We start from the raw sequence: 16,674 nt of genomic DNA, 5'->3' as shown, positions 1-16,674 counted from the left end.
CTGCTCCACAGTAAGTCTTTGCTGTCGTCCAGCATTCCGTTTTTTGTTTACTTTGCGGCCAGTTCAGTTTTACTTTCGTTTTGCACAGCCATCCCGATGCTTCATGGCCTTTTCCTTTCCGTTTTGTTCATTTTTGGTCTAAGCATTAGATACCTTTTTACCTGCACGTCGCCTCCAGCTGTGCTTTGCGTATCGGGATCACGACAAACCATCCTCGTCTCGCCCGACACGTTCCGACTTCTACAAAGCTATTCCCCGCACCTGCTCTGTTTTCGCAATCAAGACTGTTCCAGTTGTGCGGACGCCGTCCTTCTTTGTGGGGACGTTGTTGATTGCCACGTCGTGTACGGGTGCACTTTGTGGACGCCATCTGCTGCTCCACAGTAAGTCTTTGCTGTCGTCCAGCATTCTTTTTTTCGTTTACTTTGCGGCCAGTTCAGTTTTACTTTCGTTTTGCATGTTCCGACTTTTACAAAGCAATTAGCTTACCTGCTGCCACCTACTGACATGGATTAAGGGTTTGCAAAAAAAATTATTTTGGACCAATTAGGTGAATTTGCATAATTTCCCAGTGCAGTGGTTGAAAAACACTGATGTAGAGAACATTCTGGATGTAATGACTCCAACATACAGAAAGATGTGGTGCACTAACTAAACTATGTCACAGGAACCGTGGCATCTTCAGTTCCTGGCGGACTTTACTGACCGGAGCGTCTTCACACTTTTGTCCGGCAAAAAACTCCACGGGGCCCCGACTGACTTCTGCTTCTGTGTGAAGGTAGTCGGCCTCGTCTTGCCACCATGAACGTGGTCTCTCTTGTTTCACACCTGCTTCATTCCTAGTCCATGAAGTGTTCTTCACCCCGGGACATGAAGCTGCTTTGTGCGGACGATGAACAGACCAGGACCTGTTGGATCACAGCCGTGCGCTTGTTTAAGGTTATTATTCTTATTATTGTTACTTGTGGCATTGCTGGTTTTACCAGCTGAGGAGCATGTTGGGCAGCGCACACACACAGAGTACTTACAAGCAGAAACGGCGTGTAGACAGAAAAGGGAGAATGGACGCATTTTGGTGTAACAAGTCAAGATAAAGGTGAAGTTATAACACTGAAACACCCTCAGGAAGAGCTGCTTTAAGGCATGGCTAGCTAGCTTGCGGCTAACGTCCATCCACAGTGTTTTAGCTACTTCTAAATCACTAATCCTGGCCTCCATGGTGACAAAGTGAGTTTCATACACTGACCGTGGTCCATGATCATGTTTCAGAGGTCCATGATCATGTTTCAATGTTCAATGGTCATGTTTCTGTGGTCCATGGTCATGTTTCAGGGGTCCATGGTCATGTTTCAGTGGTCCATGGTAATGTTTCCGTGGTCCATGGTCATGTTTCAGGGGTCCATGGTCATGTTTCCGTGGTCCATGGTCATGTTTCCGTGGTCCCTGGTCATGTTTCCGTGGTCCATGGTCATGTTTCAGTGGTCCATAGTCATGTTTCAGTGGTCCATGGTCATGTTTCAGTGGTCCATGGTCATGTTTCAGGGGTCCATGGTCATGTTTCAGGGGTCCATGGTCATGTTTCCATGGTCCATGGTCATGTTTCCGTGGTCCCTGGTCATGTTTCAGTGGTCCCTGGTCATGTTTCTGTGGTCCATGGTCATGTTTCAGTGGTACATGGTCATGTACATGTATTTCCAGACGTTTTACAATATGAATGTTATTAATGTGCTATTTGAAGATGGACATGCTTCGTTTAGAGTGAGCATCGTGCTTTATGGTGAACACCAACTCCATATTGTCTTGTTTGCTTCTTCCAGTGCCCATCAACTGCTCATTTGCATATGCAACACAGCAACACAACAAGCATACAACATGTTCATCATGTGGTTAATAAGAAATTACTTGGAATAACTCTTGTTTCTCTTCCAGTACGGCATGCAGCTGTACCACAACTTCATGCTGCCACACCACAAACAAAAACCTTCTCCAATGGTAATTATTGTGTAAAATATACTAATTATGACAGGTGTCGTTACTCTATAATAATAAATATGTGTTGTTGTACTATAAATATAAACACAACACTTTTGTTTTTGCTCCCATTTTTCATGAGTTGAAGTCAAAGGTGTAAAACTTTGACTATACACTCAAAAGACCTCTCAACTGTCTAAATCTGTGTTAGTGAGCATTTCTTCTTGGCCAAGGTAAACCACCCCACCTCACAGGTGTGGCATATGATTTAAATGTTTTTATTTTGTCCTGTCCAGCTACTCAGGCGAATCATATTGTTGACGTAGATGATACACATCATATAGTTGATGTAGATGATACACATCATATTGTTGATGTAGATGATACAAATCATATAGTTGATGTAGATGATACAAATCATATTGTTGATGTAGATGATACACATCATATTGTTGATGTAGATGATACACATCATAGTGTTGATGTAGATGATACAAATCATAGTGTTGATGTAGATGATACACATCATATTGTTGATGTAGATGATACACATCATATTGTTGATGTAGATGATACAAATCATATAGTTGATGTAGATGATACAAATCATATTGTTGATGTAGATGATACACATCATATTGTTGATGTAGATGATACACATCATAGTGTTGATGTAGATGATACACATCATATTGTTGATGTAGATGATACAAATCATATTGTTGATGTAGATGATACAAATCATATAGTTGATGTAGATGATACAAATCATAGTGTTGATGTAGATGATACACATCATATTGTTGATGTAGATGATACAAATCATATTGTTGAATTAGATGATACAAATCATATTGTTGATGTAGATGATACAAATCATATTGTTGATGTAGATGATACACATCATATTGTTGATGTAGATGATACAAATCATATTGTTGATGTAGATGATACAAATCATATTGTTGATGTAGATGATACACATCATATTGTTGATGTAGATGATACACATCATATTGTTGATGTAGATGATACACATCATATTGTTGATGTAGATGATACACATCATATTGTTAATGTAGATGATACACATCATATTGTTGATGTAGCTGATACACATCATATTGTTGATGTAGATGATAATCATCATTTTGTTGATGTAATGCAGCTGAGATAGGCTCAGCACCCCCTATTATTACAATATAAAACAGTACTATTATACTATTATTATATTACAATTACAATATTACTACAATACTATTATTACAATATGATTACAATACTATTATACTATTATTTTACTATTATTACAATACTATTATATTATTATCACAATATAAAACAATACTATTATACCATTATACTATTATTACAATACTATTATACTATTATTACAATATAAAACAATACTATTATGCTTTTATTACAACACAATTACAATACTATTATACTATTATTACAATACTATTATACTATTATTACAACAAATTTAAAATACTATTATACTATTATTACAATATTATTATAATATTATTACAATAAAATTACAATACTATTATTCTATTATTATACTATTATTACAATACTATTATACTATTATTACAATATAAAACAATACTATTATACTATTATTACAATACTATCATACTATTATTACAACACAATTACAATACTATTATACTATTATTACAATACCATTACAAAAATATTATTACAATAAAATTATAATTATATTACAATACAATTACAATAGCATTATACTATTATTACATTACTATTATACTATTATTACAACACAATTACAATACTATTATACTATTATTACAATACAATTACAATGTTAATATACTATTATCATACTATTATTACAATACTATTACAATACAATTACAATACTATTACTCTATTACAATAAAATTACAATACTATTATACTATTATCAAAATACAATTACAGTACTATTATATATTATTACATTACAATTACATTACTAATATTACAATACAATTACAATACTATTATAAAAATACAATTACAATACTATTATTACAATACTATTATACTATTATTACAACACAATTACAATACTATTATACTATTATTACAATACTATTATACTATTATTACAACACAATTACAATACTATTATACTATTATTACAATACAATTACAATGTTATTATACTATTATTGTACTATTATTACAATATTATTACAATACAATTACAATACTATTACTCTGTTATTACAATAATATTATACTATTATCAAAATACAATTACAGTACTATTATATATTATTACATTACAATTACATTACTAATATTACAATACAATTACAATACTATTATAAAAATACAACTACAATACTATTATTACAATACTATTATACTATTATTACAACACAATTACAATACTATTATACTATTATTACAATACAATTACAATGTTATTATACCATTATTATACTATTATTACAATACTTTTACAATACAATTACAATACTATTACACTGTTATTACAATACAATTACAATACTATTATACTATTATTAAAATACAATTACAATACTATAATACTATTATTACATTACAATTACATTACTAATATTACAATACAATTACAATACTATTATTACAATACTATTATACTATTATTACAACACAATTACAATACTATTATACTATTATTAAAATACAATTACAATACTATTATACTATTATTACATTACAATTACATTACTAATATTACAATACAATTACAATACTATTATAAAAATACAATTACAATACTATTATTACAATGCTATTATACTATTATTACAACACAATTACAATACTAACATATATTTCTTTGTGACTTTGCTTCATTTATCGCTTCATAACTTGTCAAAGGTCCTTCAATTTTATTCTCTTACTTTCCATTCATCGCTATTAACACTATTATTCTCGCTATTTAGGATTTTGTTTATATTCTAATCTATATTTAATTTTTGTACATATATTTTGAATGAAATGTTTTATATTGTTTTGTTACTCACCAGTGTGGAGTATTTTATTGTATTATTATTATTATTATTATTATTGTGCATTCATGATCCTAAAGCAGTATTTATTGATGCATGTTGTGAGAAGTGCAGCCCTCCTAAAGATGTCACTCCTGCAGAGGAGCATCTCTGAGAACTCCCTGGTGGCCATGGACTTCTCGGGCCAACACAGCCGTGTGATTGAGAAGCCCTCGGAAGTCCTGTCTGCGGCTGTGGAGGAAGGCCTGGCCTGGCGGGTGAGTCCTGCAACACCCGAGGTCGGCGGTGACAAACAAATGCAGTCTGAATTGTGTTTTAGAGGAAGGGCTGCCAGCGTCTGAGTGCCCACGGAGGTCCGTCTGCGTCCCAGAGCTCCGTCTGCTCTCTAGGTGCCACTCTTGTCTGCTCCATGTCAACAACACCCGTCCCAAAGTGAAAGCACTGACTCGTTACGTGTATCAGCTCTCCATTTAGCGCAGCCTTGGTTCTACGGCCGATTGTCCCGGGATGAAGCTCAGCTCCTCATCACTCAGCAGGGTCCTGTGGACGGGTAGGGGGCGCTGTTGCATGACATCACAACATGACCTAAAGCAGACGTGCAAAGGTCTCCTGAGAATTATAATAATAATCCATCCATTTTCTACCGCTTGGGGTTCTTTACTTTTTGCACCTCGGTACACAACTTTTCCACTAGACAGCTTGTGCGTTTCCTACCTAGGCCTTCAGTGACGTCCTACCTAGTCCGACTTCAATAAACACCCCTCGAAATACCATAATTGACGTCACCGCATGACCACGGCTGGAGAAATACTACACAGAAACACACCAAAACAGTTTTAAAAATCAATAAATCCGCATCAGCATTTTAAAACATATCGTACGTGGTACTGTCAAAATTAAATGATTGTAAAAAAAACATATTAAATGTGGAAAATTAAATAAATACAATTAAAAAATTGAGAACCGATTATTTCTCCGCTGGCCGGGTACGGGTATGGCCCCAGTGCCAAAAACATATCTTACGTGCTACTGTCAAAATTAAATGATTGTAAAAAAAACATTAAATGTGGAAAATTAAATAAATACAATTAAAAAATTGACAACCGATTATTTCTCCGCTGGCCGGGTACGGGTATGGCCCCAGTGCCACTTCCTGCTTTTCGCAAATTGAAAACTTGTGATTGGATACTCGCTCGGGAAAATCCAATCGCAGTCACGTTTAACGTAAGGCTACATAGGCCTTCATTGACGTCCTACCTAGTCCGACTTCAATAAACACCCCTCGAAATACCATAATTGACGTCACCGCATGACCACGGCTGGAGAAATACTACACAGAAACACACCAAAACCGTTTTAAAAATCAATAAACCCGCATCAGCATTTTAAAACATATCGTACGTGCTACTGTCAAAATTAAATTATTGTAAAAAAAACATATTAAATGTTGAAAATTAAATAAATAAAATAAAAAAATTGAGAACCGATGATTTCTCCGCTGGCCGGGTACGGGTATGGCCCCAGTGCCAAAAACATATCTTACGTGCTACTGTCAAAATTAAATGATTGTAAAAAAAACATTAAATGTGGAAAATTAAATAAATAAAATTAAAAAATTGAGAACCGATTATTTCTCCCCTGGCCGGGTACGGGTATGGCCCCAGTGCCAAAAACATATCTTACATGCTACTGTCAAAATTAAATGATTGTAAAAAAAACATATTAAATGTGGAAAAATAAATAAATAAATAAAATATATAGTTAAAAAATTGAGAACCGATGATTTCTCCGCTGGCCGGGTATGGCTTCCACTTCCTGGTTTTCGCAAATTGAAAACTAGCGATTGGATACTCGCTTGGGAAAATCCAATCGCAGTCACGTTTAACGTAAGGCTACCTAGGCCTTCAGTGACGTCCTACCTAGTCCGACTTCAATAAACACCCCTCGAAATACCATAATTGACGTCACCGCATAACCACGGCTGGAGAAATACTACACAGAAACACACCAAAACAGTAAAAAAAAATCAATAAACCCGCATCAGCATTCAAAACATATCTTACGTGGTACTGTCAAAATTAAATTATTGTAAAAAAAACATATTAAATGTAGAAAATTAAATAAATAAAATATATAGTTAAAAAATTGAGAACCGATGATTTCTCCGCTGGCCGGGTATGGCCCCGGTGCCACTTCCTGCTTTTCGCAAATTGAAAACTTGTGATTGGATACTCGCTTGGGAAAATCCAATCGCAGTCACGTGTTAACATAAGGCTACCTAGATGGGCTACTGTCAACAACTCGTCATCCGATTGGCTATCGCAACCGGCAGACTCATTAGCACTCCAACAAGTCAATAACATCAACAGAGCTCACCTTTGCGCATTCACGCACAGCGTAAAACGTTTGGCGGACAAAATGAGACGAAAAGGGCGTCTTTCTGTGGCAGCGTGGGAGAAAGTTGTGCATGTAAACAAACTCCGGTGAGTTCAAGGATCGCTGAAATTAGTAGGACAAAACGGTGCTTGCCGACTTCTCTCATCAGTGAAGCATGTTTAGTACAAACTGTGGGATTTCTAACAATTAGGAAGGACTTGGAGAAGGCATTGGACCGTGTCCCTCGGAGAGTCCTGTGGGGAGTGCTCAGAGAGTATGGGGTATCGGACTGTCTGATTGTGGTGGTCCGCTCCCTGTACGATCAGTGTCAGAGCTTGGTCCGCATCGCCGGCAGTAAGTCGGACACGTTTCCAGTGAGGGTTGGACTCCACCAAGGCTGCCCTTTGTCACCCATTCTGTTCAGAACTTTTATGGACAGAATTTCTAGGCGCAGTCAAGGCGTTGAGGGGATCTGGTTTGGTGGCTGCAGGATTAGGTCTCTGCTTTTTGCAGATGATGTGGTCCTGATGGCTTCATCTGGCCAGGATCTTCAGCTCTCACTGGATCGGTTCGCAGCCGAGTGTGAAGCGACTGGGATGAGAAGCAGCACCCCCAAGTCCGAGTCCATGGTTCTCGCCCGGAAAAGGGTGGAGTGCCATCTCCGGGTTGGGGAGGAGACCCTGCCCCAAGTGGAGGAGTTCAAGTACCTCGGAGTCTTGTTCACGAGTGGGGAAGAGTGGATCGTGAGATCGACAGGCGGATCAGTGCGGCGTCTTCAGTAATGCGGACGCTGTATCGATCCGTTGTGGTGAAGAAGGAGCTGAGCCGGAAGGCAAAGCTCTCAATTTACCGGTTGTTCTACGTTCCCATCCTCACCTATGGTCATGAGCTTTGGGTTATGACCGAAAGGACAAGCGGACAAAATGAGTTTCCTCCGCCAGATGGCGGGTCTCTCCCTTAGAGATAGGGTGAGAAGCTCTGTCATCCGGGGGGAGCTCAAAGTTAAGCCGCTGCTCCTCCACATGGAGAGGAGCCAGATGAGGTGGTTCGGGCATCTGGTCAGGATGCCACCCGAACGCATTCCTAGAGAGGTGTTTAGGGCACGTCCGAATGTTAGGGGAAGACCCAGGACACGTTGGGAAGACTATGTCTCCCGGCTGGCCTGGGAACACCTCGGGATACCCCAGGAAGAGCTGGACGAAGTGGCTGGGGAGAGGGAAGTATGCCCCCGCAACCAGACCTCGGATAAGCAGAAGAAGATGGATGGATGGATGGATAGGAAGGTTTGTGTCCTCCTACAGAAACCATAGTAAAACAAAAAATATACCTTTTTTCCCCATATTTTTCCATTTTCACACATCTCTAAAAGAGGTCCAAGGAGCCACTAGGGCGGCGCTGACCCAAACCTAACCCCCTAACCCTACGGTTCAGAAACAGTGAGAGGCAAACGTGAAACGTCAACATATATTTGTCTTTTCTTACCTTACCTTTCTTCTATCCTAAAGTGACGTTCGTGTCGAGCGAACGTGAAGTGTTTCATTTTGGGTGTGTAGCTAGCCGAGCCATCCATACACATTTCTCAATTCAATCACTGCAAAAATGTATTTTATCTCAACATTTATGATGTCGACCCAGAGAGGGACAAGCGGTAGAAAATAGATTTAGATTAAATTTTAAAAAGACATTTCCTGAGCTTACAGTATGCTATGATCAGGTGGCCCCCTTGTGGTTGTGGCCCTAAACAACCACATAGACTCTAATAAACATTTATAATGCAGCTGAGATAGGCTCCAGCACCCCCCACGACCCCAAAAGGGACAAGCGGTAGAAAAATGGATGGATGGGATAGAGTAGACAGCACACTTCTCCAACACTGCAGTAGCAACTAAACCCCACCAGGTGGCAGTGCTACCTAGTGAATAACCCAGATAATGACAGTGTCTGCTTATAATCATTCAAAAATATATTTTTTGGTGATGAAAATACGTGATGTCAATCTTTATGTTTTGTTTTCAGGTTGTTTCTTGTGCGGGAAAGCCAAAGCAAGCCCAAGACCTTCGTGCTGTCGCTGTGCCACATGCAGAAAGTCAAACACTTCCAAATATTACCGGTGGGTGAGCGCCTTAAACACAATACAAGTCATTATCTCTTATTCTTTAGCAAGTCCGTCAGGATTTATTCATGGGCGTGGGTCAGACGGAGGTCGGTGTGAAAGACTCGTCATTAGAAAGTCTTACAATATTCATAGCGGCAATAAATTGAAGCTGAACGTGCCGGTTTGAAATAGGTATGGCTCACGTTTTCCAAATCGTCCTAACAAAATGAGCAAATTAAACTATCAATTGTCACAATATTGATTTAATACAAAACATATTTTCAAAAGAATGCAGAAATAGCATTGTAGTGTTGTCCCGATACCAATATTTCGATACTTTTCGATAATTTTCTAAATAAAGGGCACCACAAAATGTTTTATTATTGTCTTTATTTGAACAAAAAAATCTTAGTGTACATGAAACATATGTTTACTATTGTAATTTAGTCCTTAAATAAAATAGTGAACATACTAGACCAGTGGTCTAGTATGTGTCCCACGGACCGGGGGATAAATATATATTTATATATATATATATTTTTTTCTGATAAAGAAATACAATCATGTGTGCTTACGGACTGTATCCCTGCAGACTGTATTGATTTATATTGATATATAATGTATATATTGTGTTTTTTATGTTGACTTAAAAAAAAAAAAAAAAAAAAAAAAATAATCTATTTTTTTTTAAAAATTTTTAATGTATATATTGTGTTTTTTATGTTGACTTAAAAAAAAAAAAAAAAAAAAAAAAAAAAAAAATCTATTTTTTTTTTTTCTTGTGCTGCCACGGCCCGGTACCAATCGGTCCACGGACCGGTACCGGTGGTTGGGGACCACTGTACTAGACAACTTGTCTTTTAGTAGTAATAATAATAATAATAATAATAGATTTTATTTGTAAAAAAAACACTTTACATTGAGCAAACAACTTCAAAATGCTACAGTGTATTAAAAAAATAATAATAAATAAATAAATTAATTAAAATAAAATTAAAAGATAATAAAAATCAATAAAAATAAAAGCTAGAGCAGCCTAATATCTAGAACTAGTATGCATACATCTAATAAAATGTTTTTTTTTAAAAAGAAGGGTTTTTAAGCCATTTTTAAAAGCATCCACAGTCTGTGGTGCCCTCAGGTGGTCAGGGAGAGCGTTCCTACAGACTGGGAGCGGCGGAGCAGAAAGCCGGGTCTCCCATTGCAAGTAAACAAACAAAGACTCGTAATTAGTCTGCAGTAACATATTATGTCATTTATACACCTACTATTTTGTACACATTATGAGGGACAAACTGTAAAAAATGGATGATTAATCCACTAGTTAATTTACTGTTAATATCTGCTTATTTCCTGTTTTAACATGTTCTATCTACACTTCTGTTCAAATGTAATAATCACTTATTCTTCTCTTCTTTGATGCTTTACATTAGTTTTGGACGATACTTCACATTTAGGTATGGATCCGATACCAAGTAGTTACAGGATCATACAATAAAATATAATACCTAATAAACCAATACTGATGTAAAGGGTAGGTGTCGCGCTGTTTTCTGTTTCAACATGTTCTATCTACACTTCTGCTAAAATGTCATAATCACTTATTCTTCTCTTCTTTGATACTTGACATTAGTTTTGGATGATACCACACATTTAGGTATCGATCTGATACCAAGCAGGATCATACATTGGTCATATTCAAAGTCCCCTTGTGTCCGGGGACGTATCTCCTGACTTTATAAGCATAACATGATTTTTTTTTAATTGAATAAATATAGTATATAGTAGTATCGACTCGATACGCTCCTGTGCTTGGTATCATTACAGTGGACGTCAGGTGTAGATCCACCCATGGCGTTTGTTTACATTCAGTTGCGCTAGCTTTTGTTAGCGGCGAGCTATTGCGATAATAATACTTGTAAGAAACATACTTTATTTGTCGCCATGGAGGCCAGGATTAGTGACTTAGAAGTAGCTAAAACACTGCGGATGGACGTTAGCCGCTAGCTAGCTAGCCATGTCTTAAAGCAGCTCTTCCTGAGGGTGTTTCAGTGTTATAACTTCACCTTTATCTTGACTTTTTACGCCAAAATGTGTCCATTCTCCCTTTTCTGTCTGCTTGTAAGTACTCCGGGGGAACCGGTACTTTTTAGAGGTGGTATAGTACCGAATATTATTCATTAGTATCGCGGTACTATAATAGTACCGTGATAGTTGGAAAATACTTCATTTGACGCATCTTAACTCCGACTGAGCCAATCAAATGGTCAGTAATCAGTATCGACCTACTTTCGTGAAATAGTACACGTGATCGCTACAAAAGTATATCCTTAAGATTTTACCGATACCAATATCGATATTCCCACCAGTTTTAGTTGGTACTCTTATTGGATTAAATAAAAATGCCTTTTCTATTACCATTTTCTAATAGCACAGAGACTGTAGACCACCAACATCATGTAGCATCCTTTGAGGAGGAATTATTGTTGTTAAAGTACTTTTCTGTGGTGTTGCTTCCTTATTTGTCATTATTCCAAGTCTTCTTTTTATACGCCGCACCTACAAGTAAGTGAATTCAACACCCTGCCGTAATTACGGGTTAGGGTTCTATGAATGAAGAAATAAAAAATACCAATAGCTGTAACATTTGTCCTTCTGTACCAACCCAATTAGGAACCGGTACCAACAAATACCGGTACTAAGTATACATCCCGAGTTATCGCGGTTGATGATCCATGGCTTTTAATACTAATCCCCTCTGGTTGACACCGTGTTTGTTTTCAGTCTCCCGGCTAACAAGCTAGCAGCTATTTATGTGCCCCCCCTACTCAGTGTGCCGCCACTCCTCCTAAGTTAATTACCATCCAAAAACGACGGAATTTAAAATATCTTAAGTGTTACTATAAAGTATCATTATCAAGTAATATTAATGCTGGAAGATGAGACTAAACATGTTACACACCGAGAGCAGGCATGCTAATAACTAAGCTAACCGCTAAGCTAGCTTGAAACAACATAAGAAAGTGGAAGTATTTATTCAGGTTTAAGCAGAAATGCGCTAATATTGACAGGAAATGAACATTAATAATAGTTCTATAGAGGATAACATAGCAATAAGGGTTGCGTTGTCACGGTCGCTACACGGCCTGTCCACAACACCCGTGAAGTTGTCACGTTGTGTAAATGGCAAATAACAAGAGAATACAACAAATCCTTTTCAACTTATATTCAATTGAATAGACTGCAAAGACAAGATATTTGATGTTCACACTGAGAATATTAGCTCATTTGGAATGTGATGCCTGCAACGTGTTTCAAAAAAGCTGGCACAAGTGGCAAAAAAGACTGAGAAAGTTGAGGAATGCTCACCAAAGACTTATTTGGAACGTCCCACAGGTGAACAGGCTAGTTGGGAACAGGTGGGTGCCATGATTGGGTATAAAAGCAGCTTCCGTGAAATGCTCAGTCGTTCACAAACGAGGACGGGGGCGAGGGTCACCACTTTGTCAACAAACGCCTGAGAAAATTGTTGAAGAACAACATTTCTCAACAAGGAATTTAGGGATTTCACCATCTACGCTCCGTAATATCATCAAAAGGTTCAGAGAATCTGCAGAAATCGCTGCACGTAAGCCATGATATTACGCACCTTGGATCCCTCAGGCGGTTCTGCATTAAAAAAAGCCACATCAGTGTGTAAAGGATATCACCACACGGGTTCAGGAACACTTCAGAAAACCACTCTCAGTACATACAGTCGGTCGCTACATCTGTAAGTGCAAGTTAAAACTCTACTATGCAAAAGCCACATATATTTATCAACAACACCCAGAAGTGCTTCGCCAAATTTTTTTTAAATTTTTTTTTAGTGTGAACATGAAATATCTTGTCTTTGCAGTCTAGTCATTTGAATTAGGTTGAAAAGGATTTGCAAATCATTGTATTTTATTTTTATTTATCATTTACACAACGGCTCTAGGTCGTGTAAGAGGAGGGTGGATCCATCCATACATCAAAGGTGTGGATAAACAAGTATGTGATATCAGGATGTGATCGGTACTAGAGTGATCAGGTCAATAGATTTATTTCATCAAAATCACTTTTTTTGTTGTTTTTGTAAACGTTGACACGTCCAGGCACTAATTGTCTGGACAAAGGAGGACTTTGAGGGCAAAAAGAGTCCTAGACTGTAATAGTTGTATTACTGGCTCCATGTCCATAGCACCATGTGAGAGGCAGCACCCTCTGGTGGCCACATGGAGCAAAGGTGACCCTCTGTATGAGTCCCACGGTGGACGTCAACCGTCTGGGTCTGGTGTTGGTTCTCATCTCCATCTTGTACCACACTGCAGGTCCAGGATGAAGGGGACTCGGTCCACAGTCTGGACGATGGTCACACCCGCTTCTTGGACTTGATTCAGCTGGTGGACTTCTACCAGCTCAACCGGGGTGTGCTGCCCTGCAAACTCAAACAACACTGTACCAGGACCACCTTGTGACAACCAGGACCACCTTGTGACAACCAGGACCACCTTGTGACAACCAGGACCACCTTGTGACAACCAGGACCACCTTGTGACAACCAGGACCGTACTTTGACAACCAGGACCACCTTGTGACAACCAGGACCACCTTGTGACAACCAGGACCACCTTGTGACAACCAGCACCGTACTTTGACAACCAGGACCACCTTGTGACAACCAGGACCGTACTTTGACAACCAGGACCACCTTGTGACAACCAGGAACATACTTTGACAACCAGGACAACCTTGTGACAACCAGGAACATACTTTGACAACCAGGACCATACTATGAAAACCAGGACCAGTGTGTGACAACCAGGAACATACTTTGACAACCAGGACCATACTATGAAAACCAGGACAACCTTGTGACAACCAGGACCATACTATGAAAACCAGGACAACCTTGTGACAACCAGGAACATACTTTGACATCCATGACCATACTTTGACAACCAGGACCATACTATGAAAACCAGGACCAGCGTGTGACAACCAGGAACATACTTTGACAACCAGGACCATACTATGAAAACCAGGACCAGCGTGTGACAACCAGGACCGTACTTTGACATCCATGACCATACTTTGACAACCACGACCAGCGTGTGACAACCAGGACCATACTTTGACAACCAGGACCACCTTGTGACAACCAGGACCATACTATGAAAACCAGGAACAGGGTGTGACAACCAGGACCACCTTGTGACAACCAGGAACATACTTTGACAACCAGGACCAGACTTTGACAACCAGGACCATACTTTGACAACCAGGACCATACTTTGACAACCAGGACCATGCTTTGACAACCAGGAACATACTTTGACAACCAGGACCACACTTTGACAACCAGGAACATACTTTGACAACCAGGACCAGCGTGTGACAACCAGGAACATACTTTGACAACCAGGACCACACTTTGACAACCAGGAACATACTTTGACAACCAGGACCAGACTTTGACAACCAGGACCAGACTTTGACAACTAGGACCATACTTTGACAACCAGGACCATACTTTGACAACCAGGACCAGACTTTGACAACCAGGACCAGACTTTAACAACCATGACCAGGGTGTAACAACCAGGACCAGGACCAGGACCAGGGTGTGACAACCAGGACCAGCAGAGCCTCACAGGATCAAGACTACTCTACAAGAGATCCAGGTGTACATTACATGAATGTAGTTGATCAGTTTTAGTCCAGGTCAGTATTTGGGATTACTTGGAGAGGTTTGGACATTTTTTATTTGAACACTTTTATTTCTTCTAAACTACAAGCAGTATGATATCATTCAGGGAATCTCCTTTAAGATGTTCTGTATCATCTGGTCATCTCCTGCTGACTTCATAAAGTCTTTTTGTGTGAATATATGTGTCTTGTTATAGCTACTAATTATCTTCATATCGACTCTGATACTGTGTCCATCAGACAGTCTGATACTGTGTCCATCAGACAATATGATACTGTGTCCATCAGACAGTCTGATACTGTGTCTATCAGACAATCTGATACTGTGTCCATCAGACAGTCTGATACTGTGTCTATTAGACAATCTGATACTGTGTCTTTCAGACAATCTGATACTGTGTCTATCAGACAATCTGATACTGTGTCCATCAGACAGTCTGATACTGTGTCTATTAGACAATCTGATACTGTGTCTTTCAGACAATCTGATACTGTGTCTATCAGACAATATGATACTGTGTCCATCAGACAATATGATACTGTGTCTATCAGACAATCTGATACTGTGTCTATCAGACAATATGATACTGTGTCTATCAGACAATCTGATACTGTGTCTATTAGACAATCTGATACTGTGTCCATCAGACAATATGATACTGTGTCTATCAGACAATCTGATACTGTGTCTATTAGACAATCTGATACTGTGTCTATCAGACAATCTGATACTATGTCTAACAGACAATCTGATACTGTGTCTATCAGACAATCTGATACTGTGTCCGTCAGACAATATGATACTGTGTCTATCAGACAATCTGATACTGTGTCTATCAGACAATCTGATACTGTGTCTATCAGAGAATCTGATACTGTGTCCGTCAGACAATCTGATACTGTGTCTATCAGCCAATCTGATACTGTGTCTATCAGACAATCAGATACTGTGTCAATCAGCCAATCAGATACTGTGTTGATCAGCCAGTCTGATACTGTGTATATCAGCCTATATATATATCATATACACATGTATATACATCATTTATACACATGATATATATATATATATATATATATATATATATATATATATATATATATATATATATATATATATATATATATATATATATATATATATATATATATATATATATATATATACATGATATATATATATATATATATATCATGTATACATACAGTATATGTAGAGTATATGTAGACTATATATATATATATATTGGGCAGCTGAATCTAGGATGCAGTTATAAAGAATAACCGCCAGATGGCAGTAGAATCAAGGTGTTGGCTCCAATGCAGTTTTCAGTTTGCTATGACAGATCCAACATTGTTGACTGCAAAGTATAAATGATGCAAAACATGTTTGTCACTCAACTTTGTCTATTATTGCACATTGTTGATGCACCTTATTATCATTATAACCTGCTCCTTTGTGCTGATATCAACCTGCTC

At 38.1% G+C, this 16,674-nt stretch overlaps 1 protein-coding gene across 3 annotated transcripts in view; it reads left to right on the top strand.

Annotated features, from left to right (window-relative positions):
* grb14 (growth factor receptor-bound protein 14) overlaps positions 1–15,373 on the top strand; it is a 35,798-nt gene extending 20,425 nt beyond the window's left edge. For all 3 annotated transcript variants that reach the window (XM_062070467.1, XM_062070466.1, XM_062070468.1), the window contains 8 exons: positions 668–778; positions 844–939; positions 1,930–1,992; positions 5,135–5,251; positions 5,314–5,383; positions 5,457–5,544; positions 9,387–9,480; positions 13,818–15,373. In XM_062070467.1, the coding sequence (XP_061926451.1) occupies positions 668–778; positions 844–939; positions 1,930–1,992; positions 5,135–5,251; positions 5,314–5,383; positions 5,457–5,544; positions 9,387–9,480; positions 13,818–13,964 (786 nt within the window). In that variant the 3' untranslated portion in view covers positions 13,965–15,373. The remainder of the gene's footprint in view (positions 1–667; positions 779–843; positions 940–1,929; positions 1,993–5,134; positions 5,252–5,313; positions 5,384–5,456; positions 5,545–9,386; positions 9,481–13,817) is intronic.
* The last annotated feature ends 1,301 nt before the right edge of the window (positions 15,374–16,674 follow it).

This window comes from Entelurus aequoreus, linkage group LG14 (assembly GCF_033978785.1).
Source record: "Entelurus aequoreus isolate RoL-2023_Sb linkage group LG14, RoL_Eaeq_v1.1, whole genome shotgun sequence".
NCBI lineage: Eukaryota > Metazoa > Chordata > Actinopteri > Syngnathiformes > Syngnathidae > Entelurus > Entelurus aequoreus.
This window is presented reverse-complemented; position numbering and strand designations above follow the sequence as displayed.